General features: G+C 40.8%; 1 protein-coding gene across 3 annotated transcripts in view; it reads left to right on the forward strand.

Moving 5' to 3' along the window:
- ptpn13 (protein tyrosine phosphatase non-receptor type 13) overlaps positions 1 to 19370 on the forward strand; it is a 114501-nt gene that overhangs the window by 68009 nt on the left and 27122 nt on the right. For 2 of the 3 annotated variants that reach the window (XM_060935360.1, XM_060935362.1), the window contains exons 13-27: positions 2369 to 2519; positions 3021 to 3159; positions 4868 to 5020; positions 9455 to 9637; positions 10572 to 10734; positions 11017 to 11335; positions 11544 to 11653; positions 11803 to 11862; positions 11963 to 12052; positions 12368 to 12475; positions 12882 to 13013; positions 13356 to 13675; positions 16442 to 16561; positions 18858 to 18951; positions 19250 to 19335. In XM_060935360.1, the coding sequence (XP_060791343.1) occupies positions 2369 to 2519; positions 3021 to 3159; positions 4868 to 5020; positions 9455 to 9637; positions 10572 to 10734; positions 11017 to 11335; positions 11544 to 11653; positions 11803 to 11862; positions 11963 to 12052; positions 12368 to 12475; positions 12882 to 13013; positions 13356 to 13675; positions 16442 to 16561; positions 18858 to 18951; positions 19250 to 19335 (2228 nt within the window). The remainder of the gene's footprint in view (positions 1 to 2368; positions 2520 to 3020; positions 3160 to 4867; positions 5021 to 9454; positions 9638 to 10571; positions 10735 to 11016; positions 11336 to 11543; positions 11654 to 11802; positions 11863 to 11962; positions 12053 to 12367; positions 12476 to 12881; positions 13014 to 13355; positions 13676 to 16441; positions 16562 to 18857; positions 18952 to 19249; positions 19336 to 19370) is intronic. The other variant, XM_060935363.1, reaches the window with a different exon arrangement.

Here is a 19370-nt window from a genome sequence, read left to right on the forward strand (position 1 = left end):
TCAAATCAAGTTTATTTGTACAGCGCTTTTAACAATAAACATTGTCGCAAAGCAGCTTTACAGAATTTGAACGACTTAAAACATGAGCTAATTTTATCCCTAATCTATCCCCAATGAGCAAGCCTGTGGCGACGGTGGCAAGGAAAAACTCCCTCAGACGACATGAGGAAGAAACCTCGAGAGGAACCAGACTCAAAAGGGAACCCATCCTCATTTGGGCAACAACAGACAGCCTGACTATAATATTAACAGGTATAACCCTCAACTGTCCTCATGGGGCCGTCCTTCACAGGAGTGGGGCGATAAAACTCCGACCAGACACAGGGCACCAGGATGGATCAAGCAGGTCCGAGGGGCAGAAGAGGCCAGCATCTCAATCCCAGGATCAACATGTAACTCAGAGGGACAGATGGGGGGGGGGGAAGAAAACACGTTGTTAGGTATGCCCTAAAAATGACAAGTATTAAATCTGTGTGGTAGGCTCGCAGAGACGAGAGTCTTTACATCAGGCATGACGCACAATGGCATGTTAATATGGTAAAAAATATATCATGACCTGCTCTGGCTGGATGCTTGATTGGGTGATGGGAGCACACTCCTCAGCAATGATGAGATGCAGATGGGACTCTTAGGCCTGGCCAAGACAATTCAGTTACATTTCACCGGGTCTGGGACATGCGACAGAATGTCTGACGGCCGATTCCCTGCAGGCTACGATAGCCAGTCGAGGTCCCCACCGTCTCCACCAAAAGATTTCCTGTTGACTCTGTGTAACTCAGAGGGACAGATTTGGGGTGGGGGGGGGAGAAAGAAAACACAGGTGGTTAGGTATGCCCAATGTCACCTGAATAAGTAGGAACAGTATACATATTGCACCGAGTACAAGCAGGGACTCCGGCAACTAACTATGACAGCATAACTAAAAGGAGAGAGCCAGAAGGTAACACAGGCATGAGGGAGCCCCGGGACATAAAGCAGCCAGCCACTGCACCGTCAACAAACTCGAGTGAGCAAGCGAGTGGGGACTGACAGCATCCATACATCCCAGTTTACCAAAACACTCTATGTCTGAGGACCCTCCAGATCTACACCTTTACCTCATAAACACCATTAACAAAAGGCTTGACTAAACAGATCTGTTTTCAGCCTAGACTTAAATGCTGAGACTGTGTCTGATTCCCGAACATTACTTGGAAGGCTGTTCCATAACAGTGGGGCTTTGTAAGAAAAGGCTCTGCCCCCTGATGTAGCCTTCAATATACGAGGTACCAGCAGATAGCCTGCACCTTTTGATCTAAGTAGGCGTGGCGGGTCATAGAGGAGCAGAAGTTCACTCAGGTACTGTGGTGCGAGACCATTTAGTGCTTTAAAGGTCAATAGTAGTATTTTATAATCAATACGAAATTTGATTGTGAGCCAATGCAGTGTGGATAAGACAGGCGTGATGTGGTCATATTTTCTAGTTCTAGTAAGGACTCTTGCTGCGGCATTTTGAACTAACTGGAGCTTGTTTATGCACTTATTGGAACATCCAGACAGTAAGGCATTACAATAATCCAACCTGGAGGTAACGAAAGCATGAACTAGTTTTTCTGCATCATGCAATGACATTAAATTTCTTATCTTTGCAATATTTCTGAGATGAAAGAAAGCTATCCGGGTGATGTTATCAATGTGAGTTTCGAATGAAAGACTGGGGTCAATAATCACTCCGAGGTCTTTTACTGCTGCACGTGAAGACTCGATGTGAATGTACAGGTCATGAGAAATAATTATAAAAAATCTTCCGAAAGAGCCGGCTCCTTATAGTAAAAAGAGCCGAAATTCCCATCACTAGTAAACAATGAATGAAACAGCCGTGGCTGTCACCTGGCGGCAGCGCGCAGTGATAAGAAGGGAGAGAAAATAGTGCCAAGCGATTTCGAGGTCTGACTTTTTATTTGGCAACGGTTTTGTGATGCAAATATATCACTCTTTTGAACACATACTGTTTTGAGACGAAAAACGTTTTACTTTCGTGACCCCAACAAACTTGCCGGACTACTTTCGTCTGGACCAAAACTGGACAAGAACTGGACTCACAGGATGCTGTCGGGGGTAAGTCAGTGTGTTTGCACGACACTATTGATGGGGATGCCATACAGATTCATGTCAAAAATCCCGAACTATCCCTTTAAGCATAAAGCTGGATATAATTTTCTTTTCTTTCCCTTCATGCGCTTCAGGCAAATTAAGGCTGGGAAATATGATTGTAATATCAATATTTATAGTCTGATTTTGTCATGTTTCATCTCCATTTATTTATTTTAAAGCAGCACTTTGCTAGCAGTTCGTTAGTTGTGCGTTAGCTCTGGGTTTGTTTTTCCAGACGATGAGTTCTTCTTCATCGACCCTGATGGCAAAATCTCGAAGGTGGCTCCGGACGGCTGGAAAGAGGATCCAAAGAAGAAGAAAACCGACATCAACTTTACTTTATTCCTGCGCATCAAGTTCTTCCACGATGATGTCAGCTTCATCCAGTAGGTCACCAGGATGCAGGAGTTTTGAGTCAAAGTGATGAATCTTGTAGAATATTTTTGACAAAACGGCCGCTGAGATTCTTCGTTACTGTTAAGATTCTGGGACCGCGATCAGATCGTATCATAGAGTTGCATAACGCGCGAAAAACCTGTTCCCTACAGGCCGTCATTAAATTACAGTGAAATCATTTTTTTCGAAGAATGATAAAAATTCAAGTAAGCCTGGGTTTAGTCGAGATCTCGAATCAGTTAGGGTGGGAGGAAAAAAAGCCTTTAAAATATCTCTATCATAGTGATCAGGTAGGCCCTATTACTTTCCTATATTACATTTAATCAGATCTGTGGTGCAAATTATTGGCACCCAACCCCATTTCGGAGTGCTCCCTGATCTGTACGTTTTATATTTTTCATGTTTTGACCTTAATTCATGAGCAAGCTTTAAAAATTTATTTCCATTTCTTTTCCACATACACTGACCTCTTTTTGTTTGGGTTTCCTAAGGCACCCCATGACTAAGCACCAGTACTACTTACAGTTGCGGAAGGATATTCTGGAGGAGCGAATGCGCTGCAACATGGAGAACGCCATGATTTTGGCTTCTCTGGCACTGCAGGCTGAGATCGGCGACTACCAACCCGAGGTACAAACCCATTACAACTGATTGACCATCTGATGCACTGTGGCACACATTAGTCACGCAATCATTGACTCAAGTCATGATTTGATTTGAGTCACCATATTGGGTTCATGATTCCATTTTCCTACAATATATTTGAAAAAATAAATTAAAGGAAGAGAATTTTATTACAAAAAATGCAACATTTTCCTATTCTTTATCAACTTAAATATTCCTCCTTCTCTTAAATTAAAAAACAAACTTTCATTTCATTTTTCTTAATACCCAGCAATAATTTCTCCCCATTTTGTAACGGTTTAAGTAAATATTCCTTTTATTAAAACTGAAAAAAGTTCAGTTTTAAAACTAACACATTCCTTTTCTTAAGCTTTAATGAACATTTTGTTCTGCCTTCATTTGCTTCCCTTTTCTTTATCTTTCAGCAGTTTGTAAAAAAAGAGAGAGAGAGAGAGCGCTCTGATTTCTTGTTAAATCCATTTGGACAGTCGATCACACAGCAGCTCTTTACCATTTTTAGATTTGTTTTTAGCTCCTCCAGCTGTAAGCCAGGCCAGATGAGCTTATGCGATCACGTGTCGTCCATTATCATCCGTCCACAATTTACAAAAATCACTACTCCTCCTACAGGATTGATCAGATTTCAATCAAACTCGCATGCAATGTTCCCCAGGTGGGTGTGTATAAAAGTTGTGAAGATGGTGGCAACACCTGTCATATATACAATTTTATGGGTGTTTGGAAATTTGGGGTGACTCGTCACATTAAACGCTACTCTTCGTAAACTGCTAGGACGTTTTTACTGAAACTCACCCAGAAGACTCCTATAAAGACACACATTCCAGCAAAAATTGTCCACCAGGTGGTGCCACCTGCCATGGATGAGGCTACGCAGGGGTCATATGCATCTCATCTCATCTCATTATCTGTAGCCGCTTTGTCCTTCTACAGGGTCGCAGGCAAGCTGGAGCCTATCCCAGCTGACTACGGGCGAAAGGCGGGGTTCACCCTGGACAAGTCGCCAGGTCATCACAGGACTGACACATAGACACAGACAACCATTCACACTCACATTCACACCTACGCTCAATTTAGAGTCACCAGTTAACCTAACCTGCATGTCTTTGGACTGTGGGGGAAACCGGAGCACCCGGAGGAAACCCACGCGGACACGGGGAGAACATGCAAACTCCATACAGAAAGGCCCTCGCCGGCCACGGGGCTCAAACCCGGACCTTCTTGCTGTGAGGCGACAGCACTAACTACTACATATGCAATTTCACAAAAATCGCTACTCTTCCTACAGGATTTATTGGATTTCAAACTCGCGTGTGCGAGCTTCAGCCTCACTGAGGCACCCCCCCCCTTTTTTTGCAGCAGCAGCAGCAGCATTAGAGCTGTGTTACTTCCACCTATGGTGAAGTCACATGCATTCCTGCTATTGTTTGTTATTGTACCATCTGCTGTCTAAGCAACACAATTACAGTGAGGGGGAGAGATTACGCAACCTGAGAATTGTGTGGTGTTTTCTGTCTTCATCGATTCAAATCGTCATATTTGTATCACGATTTATCGTCACACGATATATTGTTGCACACCTTGAATTTTTCAACATTTGGTTACGTAAAAACCTGAAAATTAATTCATTGGATTCATGAAGATAATGTTTTATGTAAAGGAATTAAATCACTCTCGCCTTCACGGTTTCTCTTAGCTCCATGGAAAGACGTATTTCAGGACGGAGCATTACCTTCCTGCGAATATTATGGAGAAGCTAGACCAAAGCTCCATGAAGGAGGAACTCTCCAAACTGCACAGCAACTACTACGGAGCCAAAGAGGACGAGGCTGAGTTCGAGTTCCTTAAGGTGTGTGTGTCCGTCCTTTCTTGAGGGCAGCTCTGACGGTAGTGCATTTGCATATCACAGGTTTATATTAACGCACTCGTTCTAATACATTATCGTTTCTATAGTAACAACTCATTCACATAAACCATCATGGATATGGTGAAGTTTACTTAAAGTTTATGGAAGGAGTCTCCAGTGTCACTGCTTTGGAACGATCAATGTTTTCCAACATCTTCAGGATGGAGGTCTTTTCAGTTTTTCTGTCACGTGACACATGAGATTTTACATTAAACGTATGACGTGACATTCATAAATTTAAAAATTGTTGTGGCTTAAGAGGAATAAAACGCTTCAGGGCATGCTGCTATAGGAAAATAATCCACTTGAGTGTTGGAACAGTATCTCTGCTTCATGATAAGACACCATTTTGATTTATTTTTTCTTCTAACAGTGCGATACGGCGCGTTTTAATCCTTACTTGTGCTGCATGTAATCTCCATGAAGCACATTATCTCTGATGCAACTCTCATTCCAGGAACTGCAGCATTTCTTTTGTACGTAACATGACAAAAATAAAATAAGTTGCTGATTTTCAGCACGGTTTCTAACGTGTTTGTGACTTTTTGATCAGTTCGAGTTCAGTCTGTGCTTCTATGAGAGTTTTAATGACAGAAAAAACAGCTGCGATGGTTTCAGACAGTGGTAAAACCCAGAGCAGGGAATTGGGAAGAACCAGAGCATTTTTTAAGGATTTTCCACTAGGAGACCAACTGGTCTGGGCAATACAATCACAGGCCCCAGAGTCCATGCGGCTGCACCGCTGCAGCATATTCTGTGATGCAAAGTGGTTCACCAATCACCATACAGACAAACACACTACAGTGACTACACAGCTATCAAGAGCAATTACCAAGCACAAATGTTATGTCAAAGACACTCAAAGTTACACAGTTACCCTGTCCACACTAGGGATTTTGTACTGATGTGAAACTACTTTCGTACCGCAACACCTGTCCACTAGTCTGGCTAACGCAACTTCAAAGCTCTGCGAGCATTGGTCTGGCAAAGATATTAAGTCCAACCGTTTCCCAAAGCACGTGGTTGACCCGCCTCCCTGAAATGCCTCAGTTTGCTACTGGTCGACGCCAGAAAAGGCTGTGACGAAGCTTAAGCCAATCACATCACTCTTTCCTCTGACGTATGTGACGCGACGGAAACTGCTTGAGTAACAGGAAGAAGATAAATACCTCCAGGGCTGCTCTTTGCTCCGTTTTCAATGAGAACTTCCCGTTGAATGCTTTCAATACAGCATCTACCGCTGTGTCAAAGGCTTGCCGCTGCTCCATGTTCGTAATGTTTCTAGTGAATGAAGCGCTTCCGGCATAGATTCTGTAAACAAGCTATGGCTTCCGGTCGCAGTTCTACTACGTCAGTGCCTTGAACACGCCTCTACCCAGGGCCGTTGGAGATGCTCAAAGTTGATTGGCTCCCGATTTTTCGGGAGCTTGGAAGTGCTGGAGATAGCTTGCCTTGCCAGACTAAGTTCGCAACAGGCCCCCGTGTTGCGTCACACTTAGAATGGGCGGGCCCAGGCTACCTGTCCACACTAGCAACTGTAGCGGTATAACTGTATCGGTACGAAACCCACGAATGTATGGGTTTCGTACCAGTACAGTATCGGTACTGTAGCGCTTCGCTGTAGTGTGGACAGATGAAGCGGTTCTGTATCGATACAAATATAATGCGCATGCGCAAAGTCACACACCTCAATCGATGTCTTCGCTGAATAAAATAGTGAAGAACGGAGATTCGTTTGTTTCTTTCTCAACTGCCTCGCGCGTTTTATACGATTCGACTGAATAAATGACCACCAGAAATACAGACTGTACACTGACAACAAAAAGCACACACGTTATTTCATCCATACGGAAGCCGAGAGAGGCCCTTCATATAATCCTTTTTTTTAATTTTTATTTTATTATTTTTTTTTATTCACCTTGTTATTCCGAGATAACGACATAATTAATTCAGGATCTCGAGAAAACAAAACCATTATTTCGAGATCTCTAGTAAACAGCTGAGAAATGGTTCATTCAGGTGCGCCAAGAGACTTGTGATATGCTGACTTTGGGGCTATTTCTCATTCTGTATAGACGCAACTTTGGTCATTAGAATGTCTGGAATAATCGATCACCTAATAAGGCAATATTTTGATCAGGGGTTGACACAGGGAGAGATTGCATTAAGTCTTTTAATAAGGGATAATTTCAAAATTAGTCCATGGCACCTCCGCAGAAGACTGGCCCGGCTTCGTCTCTACCGACGGAGATACAGTGATCCAGCTGAGATCATGAAATTTTTTCTCGAGATCACGGAATAATTGTTTTGTTTTCTCGAGATCTCGAAATAACGGATGCCATATATTCTCGGAAAAAAGTTACCCGGTAACCATGGAAACATTTCGCGCACGTGCATTTCAACTACCATGAAAGAAAACCGCAAACATTTCTCGCTAGTGTGGACAGATGCACTAAACTGTACCGGTATACTTTGTATCGATACAGTTATACCACTTTTGTACCGGTATAAGTGTGAACACAGCAAGTAATGACATCGGATTCTGACATCAGCCATCTCAGTAACCAAATTTTAGTTTTGTTTTTCTTAACCAACATGATCTTGTGTGTATATCTTCATTTTCCTTGTTAAATGTATACTTACATGGTACTTGGTTAATTAATTGTAACTGATTGAACCAAATGATAAGACATAACTTGGTTTAAAATTTGGTCTCCCAGTGAAGCTGGTTTGGCATTGACTAGGAGACCAAATCTGGCCACTGGGAGACCATTTAGTCTCCCAGTAACTATGTTAAAAAATGCTCTGGGAAGAACACAACGTTGTGGTTGTCGGTCGTGTGTGGTTCCCCCCATGAGAAGCACGACTCTGCTGTCTTTACCAAGAGTGTACAACGTGCTTAGTCTTAGTCTGTTCGAAAAGTGTTAAAAACATGAGAGAATATAAATAAAATGTTTCTCCAAAAATTTGTCAGTACCAATGTACATGTGCAGTACCAGTCAAAAGTTTGGACATTTTTTTTTTTCCATTAAGTCACTTCATGTCTTAAAGGAGAACTGAAGTCCTTCTTAAACTTGCTTTATTTCTTAATTAACGTGTTATTCAATTACATTTTCGGTTTTAGTAACCTTATATCGTGACTCGTATCGGCAACTAATTACAATTAAATATGATACTTATCGGCCTATTCGGTTTTTAGCCGTGTTGAATTTAGTTCGTTTGGTCCACGGCAGGCGTCGCTTATCCGCGCGATCTTCACGAGACTTGTGCGAGACTTCGAAATGTGAAGTGTCAGCGCTGCCATTTTGAAAACTGTTTTCCAAAAGAAATTGCACAAAAACGAGTTTAAATGACGATTACTGCCTACTTTTTTCAAACTTTCCTGATTTGCTATCAAAACAAACAAAACTTCCAGCTTGATTACATCAGCGTTCGAAAGAGGGCGCGCGCGTCTTTTGATAACATTGGCAGTTGTTGGTCACTTTGATTTTCGTTGTACATTTTACTTCCGTCCTACGATGTCTCGCACAGGTCTCAACGCATCTCGTTAACATCCATTGCTTTGACACATGGACTGATGCATTACATAGCATGTTTCAAACACTCAAAACTTTCTATAGCAGCGACAAAATGGCTATCAGAAATGCATATTTAATAAAATGAGAGAAATAGAATTTTGATGATAAATTTGCCTTCAGTTCTCCTTTAAAGTAATGATGGATGTAATTTCTCTTTTACTTAGTTGTTCAGTTCTTGACATGATCTTTCTGGATTACTACAGTTGTGGTGGGGAACAGGGCCGTTTTATTGTTTTTGTATTGTTATTTACTAGTTTGATCTCAAACACATTAAGAAGGTAATGAACTCGTTCACTAATTACATTTTGACGAGGCATGCCTGTTAATTGAAAAGCGTTCCAGGTGACTACCTCATGAAGCTGGTTAAGATAATGCCAATAGTGTGCAAGGTGTCATCAGGGTAAACCCTGGATACTTTGAAGAATCTAAAATATCAAACATTTTGTTTAAGACGGGTGGATTTTTTTTAACCACATAATTCCAAGTGTTTTTTCATAGTTTGTCCTCACTGTTCTACAATGTAGAAAATACAGAAACCTATGAAGTAGTAGAGTATGGGGTGTACAAACTTTTGACTCGTACTGTGTACATACGTACGTATACAAACAGAATCGGTGACCTGTAAACAGCTGATTAGATGTTAGTTTTGTACTAGCTTGGAGCTATTGAATTTTATATAATGTGTACAAATGTATAATTTTTATAGATTTTTGTGTGATATATAAATAAAGTGGTGGGGTGGGATGTGACATGATGTGGTTTGAGGAGATGTTGACAGACGTTTGTCTGGGCGCTGTAGGTGAGTCAGCGGCTGACGGAGTACGGCGTTCACTTCCACCGTGTGCTGCCAGAGAAAAGATCTCAGACAGGAATCCAGATGGGCGTCTGCTCCAAAGGCATCCAGATCTTCGAGGTGCTGAACGGAAACAGAACGCCAGCGCTGAGGTTCCCCTGGAGAGATACCAAGAAATGCTCCTTCAATGTAAGATCTGCATGTTACACACGACATGTTTAAGTTATTCCACGAAATCGAGTCGTACATGAGCTGATCGTCAACAAGGCGCGTAGCACTGAGTTGTCTATAATCCATGTACGACAAGATTGAATGGAATAACTGTTTTATTCTATCCACATTCACTGGATTTTGAGAAAAGGACCCTTCTTTTTTTCCAGTTACAAATTTGATAGATGATATAACTTTATGCAAAACGTCCGACAAAATCATTTCCACTTAGAATGTAAACAAACCGGCGAAATGACAGGAGCAATTTATGAAAAAGGTGATAATTCTTGAAAAATAAAAAATACTTTCTCATTAAATACTTTTTATTCCATATTTTGTTGTCTTTTTTGCTTCTTTCGGGTTTTTTTGGCCGTTGGCAAACCAACTCAAAGGTGCATTACTGCCACCGACTGGGCTGGAGTGTGGAACAGGAGATATTGGGGGGGGGGGGGGGGGGACTATTCTTTCAGCTGTTTTTCTTTTAAGTGCTTGACTTTTTTTTGGGGGGGGGATTGTTTTCAAGTAGTTATTTCCTCCTCGGTTGGTTCAGCAACACGTGCCGCCATTTTGTTTTTCTTTACTCACAGTATATAAGCTGATATCCTAGTAGTAGAGTAGCCAATCGGAGCACACGATTGCTCATATCCAGAGAGTGTGGACAGAATAAAAACATGTAGTATTACATCGTGTGTTACATGGCCTTGAACTCGCATCAGGTGAGTGGGGGGGGGGAGAGAGAGAGAGAGATTTACTGAAAAGAAATGGAATGAATGAAGGGATATTGGTGTTCAGTAATGGTATACAAATAGTCGATGAGAGCAAACATGAGCGTTAATCCCAGTTATTTGGTCAACAGCTAATGAACGCACGTCAGACACATTATACAGAAACCTGGTGTGTGTGTGTGTTCCAGAAAAAGAAGATTTGTCTGCAGAACTTATCAGATGGGATCAAACACATATTCCAGACAGACACTCAGAAGACGTGTCAGTATTTGTGGAAGCTGTGCTCAGAGCAGCACAAATTCCACCAGCAGCTGAAAACACGGCAGAGCAACCAGGAGCAGCAGGAGCTCGGTACTCGCACTGTCGCTCATAACACACACACACACACACACACACTCTTTTCTGTTTATTAAAATAATAATAGCTTCATAAAAATAATAATTTATAACTAAAACTTGGAAAGAATGCCGTGTCCAAAACATACAGAACTTCAATTAAAACTATAATTTTTAAAAATTGTTGTACTGGTGTAACTAGAGCTCTAGCTTATCAACATGGTAAGATGCAACAAGAGAAATGTTCAAAACTTTGCAAAGCATGAATTCTTCCTCCCTCCTTTTCCCCGCCTTGTAGAAAACTCTCACCTGAACATGCTGCAGTACCCTGTGGGTCCTGAAAGCCTGGGCAGGGCTGTTAGCTTGGCCAGCTTAGCAGCTAGTGCTAGGATGAGCACCCGCTCCAACCCGGACAGCCTGAAGAGGATCTCGAGCTCGGAGGAACGAGCTTTTCCTGCCTTCAGTACAAACTCCAACTCCAGGATGATGAGCCGCTCTCATCACAACCTGGGCGAGCTGCCAGAGTCTCCCGAGCACCGGGCGGTGCCGTTCACCTCCGTACACCAGCGCGCTAGCTCCGATACGGACTCCATCGCTGTTCATGGACAGCAGGAGAGGTGGGGAAACGCGTGAAAACACAAATTAAATAAAATAATGAAAGCTTTAAAAAAGGACAAGAGAACAGTAATTTATTATAATTTTTTTGTGCCTTACATTTTAAAATATTGTGTATATAACTTTTTTTTTTTTTGGTCTCATGATTTTATAAATCACTGCAGATGACAGAGTAGAATAACTTTCTCTCCTCATCTGTCTTTTCCACAGTGCCTTCAGATCCATGGGTCATGCCGACGCTCCGAGCTGGAGCCCAAAAAACCTAAAGAAGGATTCCGACACGTCGTCCTGTGAGGAGAGCGGAGCGCCGTATGTTGAAGGTCAGCAGCCTGAAATATTTAGGTTTAAAGAGCGCGTGTAAAGTGGCGACCTTTTTATAATGGATGCTGTCATTGTATACCATTTTATATATTAGGAACATGAAAGGAAGTGTTTCTCTAAAGGTGTGTGTGTGTGTGTGTGTGTTCAGGTGTAAGCATGCATGGCTCAGACTCATCCTCGACCCCAGTCTCATCAACAGGGATTATTGGTAAGATTTATTGGTGTTCATTACATTTTTAGAGACTTGAGCTAATGTAAATGTCGTCTGAATGTGTTTAACTCCCCACCCCACATGTGCGTGCCTACAGATTTGCTGAAGAAAAAGTTGGACATGTTGCATTCCCCCGAGCGTGAAATTAAAAGCGTCAATCTGAAGAAGGATGTGAAATACGGCTTAGGTGAGTTTTGCATGTGCGCGCGCACACCTTTCTCACTCACTCGCATATAAAATGTGTGAATGATGTATACTGGCTCTAGGACGGAAGGGGTGTGGCCTGCATAGCCGGTGGGCACAGGGAAGGGGGTGTGGCCTCTATCAAAGATGATGTCCTCTTGCTATCATGGACACAGTCTTTATCCAGACACTGAATGAATATTCCATGAGCAAAATAAACAGGGTTTTTAAATGTTCTGCTGTAGCATATTTGCATAATGAGAGAATAAAACCCTTGTGTGTGTGTGTGTGTGTGTGTGTGTACACACACATGCTGCAGGCTTTCAGGTCGGTGGTGGAGAGAGTGCAGGCCGGATGGATCTGGGCACCATCATCAGCTCAATCACTCCAGGGGGACCTGCTGACGTCGATGGACGCCTGAAACCAGGTGTGGATCTGTTCACGAGTGGACGATACGAATGATCGGCTCACTGTCCTTAAAATCAGTTTCATTTCTAAACACCATCACTGCAGTCTTAACTGCAAACAAACGTTACTCAACCTGCTGAACATGCATTTGCTGCGCACTGAAGCTTAATCTGTATTACAATCCTAGACCTGTTATTTCTAAAACCTTTGCCTCACTGTTGCCAAAAGGGCTTTGTATTTATAAAAAAAAATAAATTAAAAAAACTGAAATTTTTTAACTTGGCATGTAATACCAGCTTTGACCACAAGAGGAAGTTGGTGGCGATAACTAACTGGTGTGAAATTATGGCATGGAATATTCATAGTAACATTCTTCTAATGATTTAAGTGGCATGTTTTCGTGTGTGCGCGTGCTGTGGGTGTAGGTGACCGGCTCCTCAAAGTGAACAATATCCCCGTTGAAGGTCTTTCTCATGAGGAAACCATGGAGGTCTTGCAGAGTTCTCCAGATGATGTCACACTGCTGGTGTCGCAGCCCAAAGAGCGACTCTTTACAGGTATGGCCTTACTTCATAACCTCATTGGGCAAAAAATAAAAATGCATTTTTAACATGGTTTGCTCAAATGGGGGGGAAAAAGTATAGATCAGAGTAAACAAGTGTTGAGCTAGATCCTTGTGGAACATTAGGTTTCATCATACTACCCACTAAAGAGATGAAAATATGAGCTAAAGTTGTTTTTGATGAGCTAAAATTTGAGGGCAGTACCATCAAAAAACTACTTTGTTGTGGTGGTTTTTAAATAAATAGATTAGTTGGTCATTTGATCATAATGTCCATGGCAGGTTTAGACACGATGTTAGTTTCCTAATCTGAACATCAAACCCATCTGTCTCGTAGACTCTCCTTCAGATCTCTCGCACTACAAAAACAAGTCGAGACAGGAAGTAGACGTGGATTCTTCCTCCGAGGAGCTGGCTCATACCTTCCCTCCCATCTTCGGTAAGAACATAGCAGGAAACTTCCCACAGACACAACTCAACGGCATGCACCAGAAAGATGAAAGCGAAGCAGGCTCCACTCCTCCGGCGCTGCCCCCCAAAACCAGGAAATCCAAAGGCCCTGAGGCCCCGAAAGAGCCGGAGATCTCAGACAGAGGAGACTCGGATATGGACGAGGACACGCACTCTAGTAACCAGGACAAGCAAGCATCTAAGAAGGTAGCATCTGAGATCATCGTGATTTAATTATATTATAGAGCTTTTAGTGTGAATGATTCAACCCCCCCCTTTTTATTTATTTATTTATTTATTTATTTATTTATTTATTTTTAAGTCTTATTTTTGTAATGTCATTTTCAATAAATTCTCAACCTGAAACAAAGTCAAGGATGACTCTGAGGGAAATTAAATGGACATGTTTTATTAGTTAATCTAATTTTTAGAAAATATTTTTACTTTGCTGGTCTGCTTCATCTTTGTGGTCCTTCATGTTCATGGTTTTAATGGACTAAATGTAGTACAAATCTAAAGTATGGTGTCCCAAAAGTCTCCATGCAATGGTGAAGTTAACATTTTTTTTTTTTAAAGCAAAATGTCTTCTAAAACAAAGGTTTTCAAAGTGTGGGAGAGTCAGCCCCCCCTCGGAGAGCAAATAAACAACAGCGCCCCCTTACAATTTTTGTTGTTGCTGTACTTAATGTTCCATTCATATTTTTAAAAAAATGGTTGTTGTACACATTTTTTTTTCTTTTACACATTTTAAACATCTGTGCTTTTTGAAAACTTTTTACACATTTTAAACATCTGCTTTTTTAAAACATCTTTTTAAACATCTGTGCTTTTTGAAACTTTTTTTACACATTTTAAACATCTGTGCTTTTTTTTTTTTTTTTTTAAACCTCTTGTTTTACACATTTTAAACATCTCATAGCATCGTTAGCTAGCACCTCTTGGCAGACAACACTGTGGCAGTGGAGCATCTTCAGATCCAGTCCATGAAAATCCAAACTTTAAATAATCGTGGTCATACTTCCTTTTTTTTTTTTTGCTTGGCCCAGACTCTGTCTCCTCACTCACTGTAGCTTTAGGTACTAAAAATCAATCCATTTTGTCTCTGGCAAAGGCTAGCTGAAGTTCGCTAAATGTCCGCAATAGTAACTTATTCTGGTTTATTTTTCCTCACGTTGCCCCCCCCCGAAGAACTCTGGCACCCCCTAGGGGAGGCGCGCCCCACACTTTGAAAAGCCCTGTTCTAAAACATTTCATATTTTGACAAAAGAGCATCATGTTGAAATCATTCTCACAGATGCACATCTTTTAAAGGAATACGTTCAAATTGCAATTACATGCATAACACCCGAAATGACAATCATGTCAAGGATGTTTTGGAAATATTTCCCCATTGTGTGGAGACTTTTTGGACACCCTGTATTTCTTGCAGATTAAAAATTAATACTGTAGAACTCAGTTTTACTGTCGGTATCATTTTAGAGCTGCACTGACGTGTTGATTTGCGTGGAATATATCGATGTGTCACACTGTATGTGTTCATCCTCGATTATGGTGGCTCCTACTCTCTCATGCATACTGAAAATGAAGCTTTATCCCAAAAAGTTGTCCTGAAGTTCATAAATCGCGGTTCTGCTGCTTTTGTAGGCCATTTCAGTTTCCTGAAGCATGTGCAGCAAGATTTTATTAGGTCTCTGTTTAAAGAATTCACGTTTGATGACTGGGTTAAGTAGTATTTTGGGTTAAAGTCCCATTTTCAGCATGTGCGGGAGCCACAGTAATTGGAGATGAACATGTACAGTACAATTGATTCCATGCAAAATGGATGCATTTTATTTGCATAACTCATAATCAATTTTAATGCATCATTGCAGCTCAATGTTTAGTTAACCTGCCTTGGTAGGTTTTTTTTTTTTTTTTTAAGCACCCCCTTTTCCCAAAAAAAGCCATATTTCATTCTTTAGATTTGCAGTCAAGCTACAATGCTAATGTAGATAACTAACAAGTGATGGAATAATTTAGCCACCACTTTAGCATTGTGCAAACTGCATCAATTCAACTAAAACAGCTTTTTGGATTTGTTTGGTGTCTCAAGCAGAGAACCATTTGTGATGGTTTCTGATTAATGCTGTTGCTCGGCAACTGGGAAATATGGAAATGGAGTCCAAGCTGGCTAATGACTGAGGCACAGCGTTTACCTAGCTAGCAAATATCCATCATCTCTTATATAGGCAGAGCAACGGTAGAAACGAGGCAAAGTTGTCTGGAATATGGTCATTTTCATCAGATGTGTTAAATTACTAAGAAAAAATACTAAAATTATTGTATGACGATATAATGGGGGTGGGCAGTAAAAATGGTTTAATCATGTTTGGGTAGGAGGCGTGGCCTAAAATTGGGAATTCTAATTCAATTTGTATATTTATTTTAAATACAAGCTTAATTCATGTTCTGTTCTGTACAGATGTTAACAGGTTTTACTGAAATGAGTGATTTAAGCATGCAGTTAGTACGGTGTTAAATTGGTGACTATAAGTTTCGCTTAATTATTAGCTACTTTAGCTTCATAGCTCTGGCGGAAAACAAAAGAAGCAAAACTTCTGATGCCAAATACACCTTGGTGAATTAAATACAATTGTGCTACTTGGCCAATCTGTTCCATTTATACCTAATGAAGGAAATTGTACCAGTAATTTAAACTCTTCTTCTATCGCATATATACACGTACGTTTTCATATAAATTTTGTATTCTGGGATTTCTGGAAAAATTCCACCTCCACAGCTCTCAGCTTGCAGCCTGTTTTGACTGTGAATTGCATTTTGAATGTGGATGCAATCTGTGAATGCATGATGCTGACCCACCAAAGCTTGACGCTCTTAACCCTGTAACCTCTAACCCCTCTCGACCCCTGCATGCCCTCCCCCAGCCTGTGGCCTTTACGTGTGTGTATTTACACAGCTCTTCTCTGTTTGCAGGATGTCTCCGTCATGGACAGATTAAGTGATAGTGGCCCAGCAGTCAATAGTCTCCAGCCTGGAGATCTATTTGACGTTGAGCTGTCCAAAATAGACAGCAGTCTGGGCATTAGTGTCACGGTACTGTTCGGAAAGGTTTTCACTCTCTCTTTTATTTCTCCCCCCCCCCCCCCCCCCAATTTGTTTACTTATTGCGGTGTGTGTGTGGGGTGTTGCTGTGGTCCCCCGTCCGAAACCTCTCTGTAGCCTGTGCTCCCTTTTTTTTGGAAGCTCCTTGCTTGGCTTCAGTTTTGGGGAAAGTGGTGGCTCTCTTGGCATTTGCATGCAGGTTTTTACAAGCGTTTTGAAATGGGCTACTCCAATCCCATTTTATGAACAGTAAAATCGAAACACGTTACCCAAACCGTAACACTACAAATGGGCAAATCGGATCCTTAACTTTTTACCTCCGACTCTTATTTAACACACCTGGCTGTAATATTCAGACTCGGATTTTATCCCAAACACTCGACTTCACATCTAGCAGAGTTCTCCATGTTGAGAAATGTTCCAAAGATGTACAAATTACCGATTTGGTCCTAACGTGACTTTTTTTTTTTTTTTTAAATGAAACATGTAAAGCATTATTGCTGTGAAATGAAATTCCTGATTTTGTTTAAAGTGGTGAGAACACTGTTGCTAAGCAACAAGGAAATATAAACGCCAAGTATAAGCTGGCTAATGACCTGAGGCACAATGTTAAGGAGGCTAAGAAGTAACAGTTGTCATTTATATGGATAGTAAAGCCCAAGTGACTATAGAAATTGGATATGGATGTCAAGAATATCAATATTTGCCTCAGATCTGGTGTTAAATTATTAATAAAATGTATCATATGACTAAAATTACACAGTAACTGCATGATAATTCCATTAGCAACCAGCAACAGCTAACTGGTGTGTTTTTAAAGGGAATATGGACACGGCAAAAGCTAGCTAATGACTGAGGCATGATATTTAGCTAGCTAGATAATGGCCATTGACACACATGAGGGGGTGTGTGAGAGAAGGAGAGAAAAACTAATATTGGAAACTAGATAAACTTGTCAAGAACATCAATATTTCCCACAGATCTGATGTTCAATTACAAAGAAAAGGCATAATATGACTAAAATTACATGATAAATGTACTAGCATTGACGGTTAACTTGTCTGTCATCCTTTTGCTAGGCAACTGGGAACTATGTACATAGAGCACGAACTAGCTAATGACTCTGAGGAATGTAGAAATGAGACGAAGTTGTCAAGAATATCAACATTTGCTTCAGATGTGGCGTTCAATTACTAAGAAAATATTCTTTATGGCTGAAATTACACAGTAAATACACTTAACAGTCTAGCTAGTTAGCAAATAGTCTGTTTATATGCATGTATAATATACAGCTAACTGAAAATGGCTGGGGTTTATTTGGTTTTCATTAGGGGTGGGTTTTTTTTTTTTTTTTTTGGTGGTTACTTAACTTTGTGTAATGAAATAAAACCATAGTTAGCATAAATTTAGTCATCGCAGTGCCACGCTGTCCGATTTGTTTAGCATGAGCATGTTTAGAGACAGGAAGGAGAAATATCACTTCCTATGAACCGCTAATTGGTTAAGCTAGTTTAAAAAAAAAAAGCACAAAACTCAAATGTTCCTTTCTACAATTTTTTTTTTTTTTTGTATCAGGCACTTTTCGAAGCACTTTTTTGTTTCTATTTATAGAGTAAATTCTTCCATGAACTCGTGTATCAGATGTTAGCATTTGATTGATTAGCATTAATCAGTTCTTGATTAGCTCTTGATTCAGGTGTGTTGAATAAGGATTGGATCTGAAATATGAAGCATGTGAAGGTGTTTATCTTGAAGCAGTATCACAGCCCATGTCTGATAGTTTACACTAGATTGTTTTATATTTTAAAAATGTGTATATATTGCTAAGTGGTAACGGTGTTGATTTGCATTAGACATTCACTGCCTCAGCTTGCTGCTGTCTGATTTCTTTCTGAGTGATTTTTTTGTTTGTTTGTTTTGATGTGTTTTGCATTACCCTTCATTCCAAATCAGTCCTGATGGTAGTAACCATGACTTACTGTTCATTCTGAGAACAGTAAAGATCCTGCGATATTCATGAATTTAATAAAGGAGCTGGTTTTGCTTGGTATTGCCTTAAAGCTTGGTCCATGTAAGAATTAAATCTATGCATTTGCATTATTTTTAAACACCACTTTGGTTTAATGTGCAATGATGTAAAACAGCTGCCCAGTAGAAACAGCTCACGTACCTTGTATCGGACCTTGTATATGAAACCCTGGCTAGCAAAACCCACCTAGACCTACGTTAGAGTATATGCTATAGCCATCATGCAGAAGTGTGTTAACGGCTCTGTTCTGTGACACAGGGAGGCTCCAATACGTCGGTGAGGCACGGCGGAATCTACGTCAAAGGGATCGTCCCTAAAGGTGCAGCTGAGTTGGATGGGAGGATCAAGAAAGGTGAAGAATTGCAGTCTGTGTGTTCTTTTTCTTTTTTCCTCCCATATCTTATCCAGCATTCACACCGGATGCAATACAAAAGCATACAAACATTTACACACACATCCCCCCCCAGTTTTGCTCTATGGCTGATGCTCTTCCTTTCCTTTACCAACATAATTATACTAAGAATTATTTTGGATGGACAGGAAAAGACTATTCGGATATAATGAGTAAAACGTCTTACAATATATTAAAACACATGTAAAAATGTCAGATTTTGATTGGAAAAAAAACCCCTGATGTGTATGTGGTTCAGGAGACCGTGTGGTGTCTGTGAATGGGAAAAGTCTGGAAGGAGCCACTCATAAGGAGGCAGTGGATGCTCTGAGAGACACAGGACAGGTGAGGAATGCTATAGGATTGGTTCCTTTCACAAG

Source organism: Neoarius graeffei, chromosome 12 (assembly GCF_027579695.1).
Source record: "Neoarius graeffei isolate fNeoGra1 chromosome 12, fNeoGra1.pri, whole genome shotgun sequence".
NCBI lineage: Eukaryota > Metazoa > Chordata > Actinopteri > Siluriformes > Ariidae > Neoarius > Neoarius graeffei.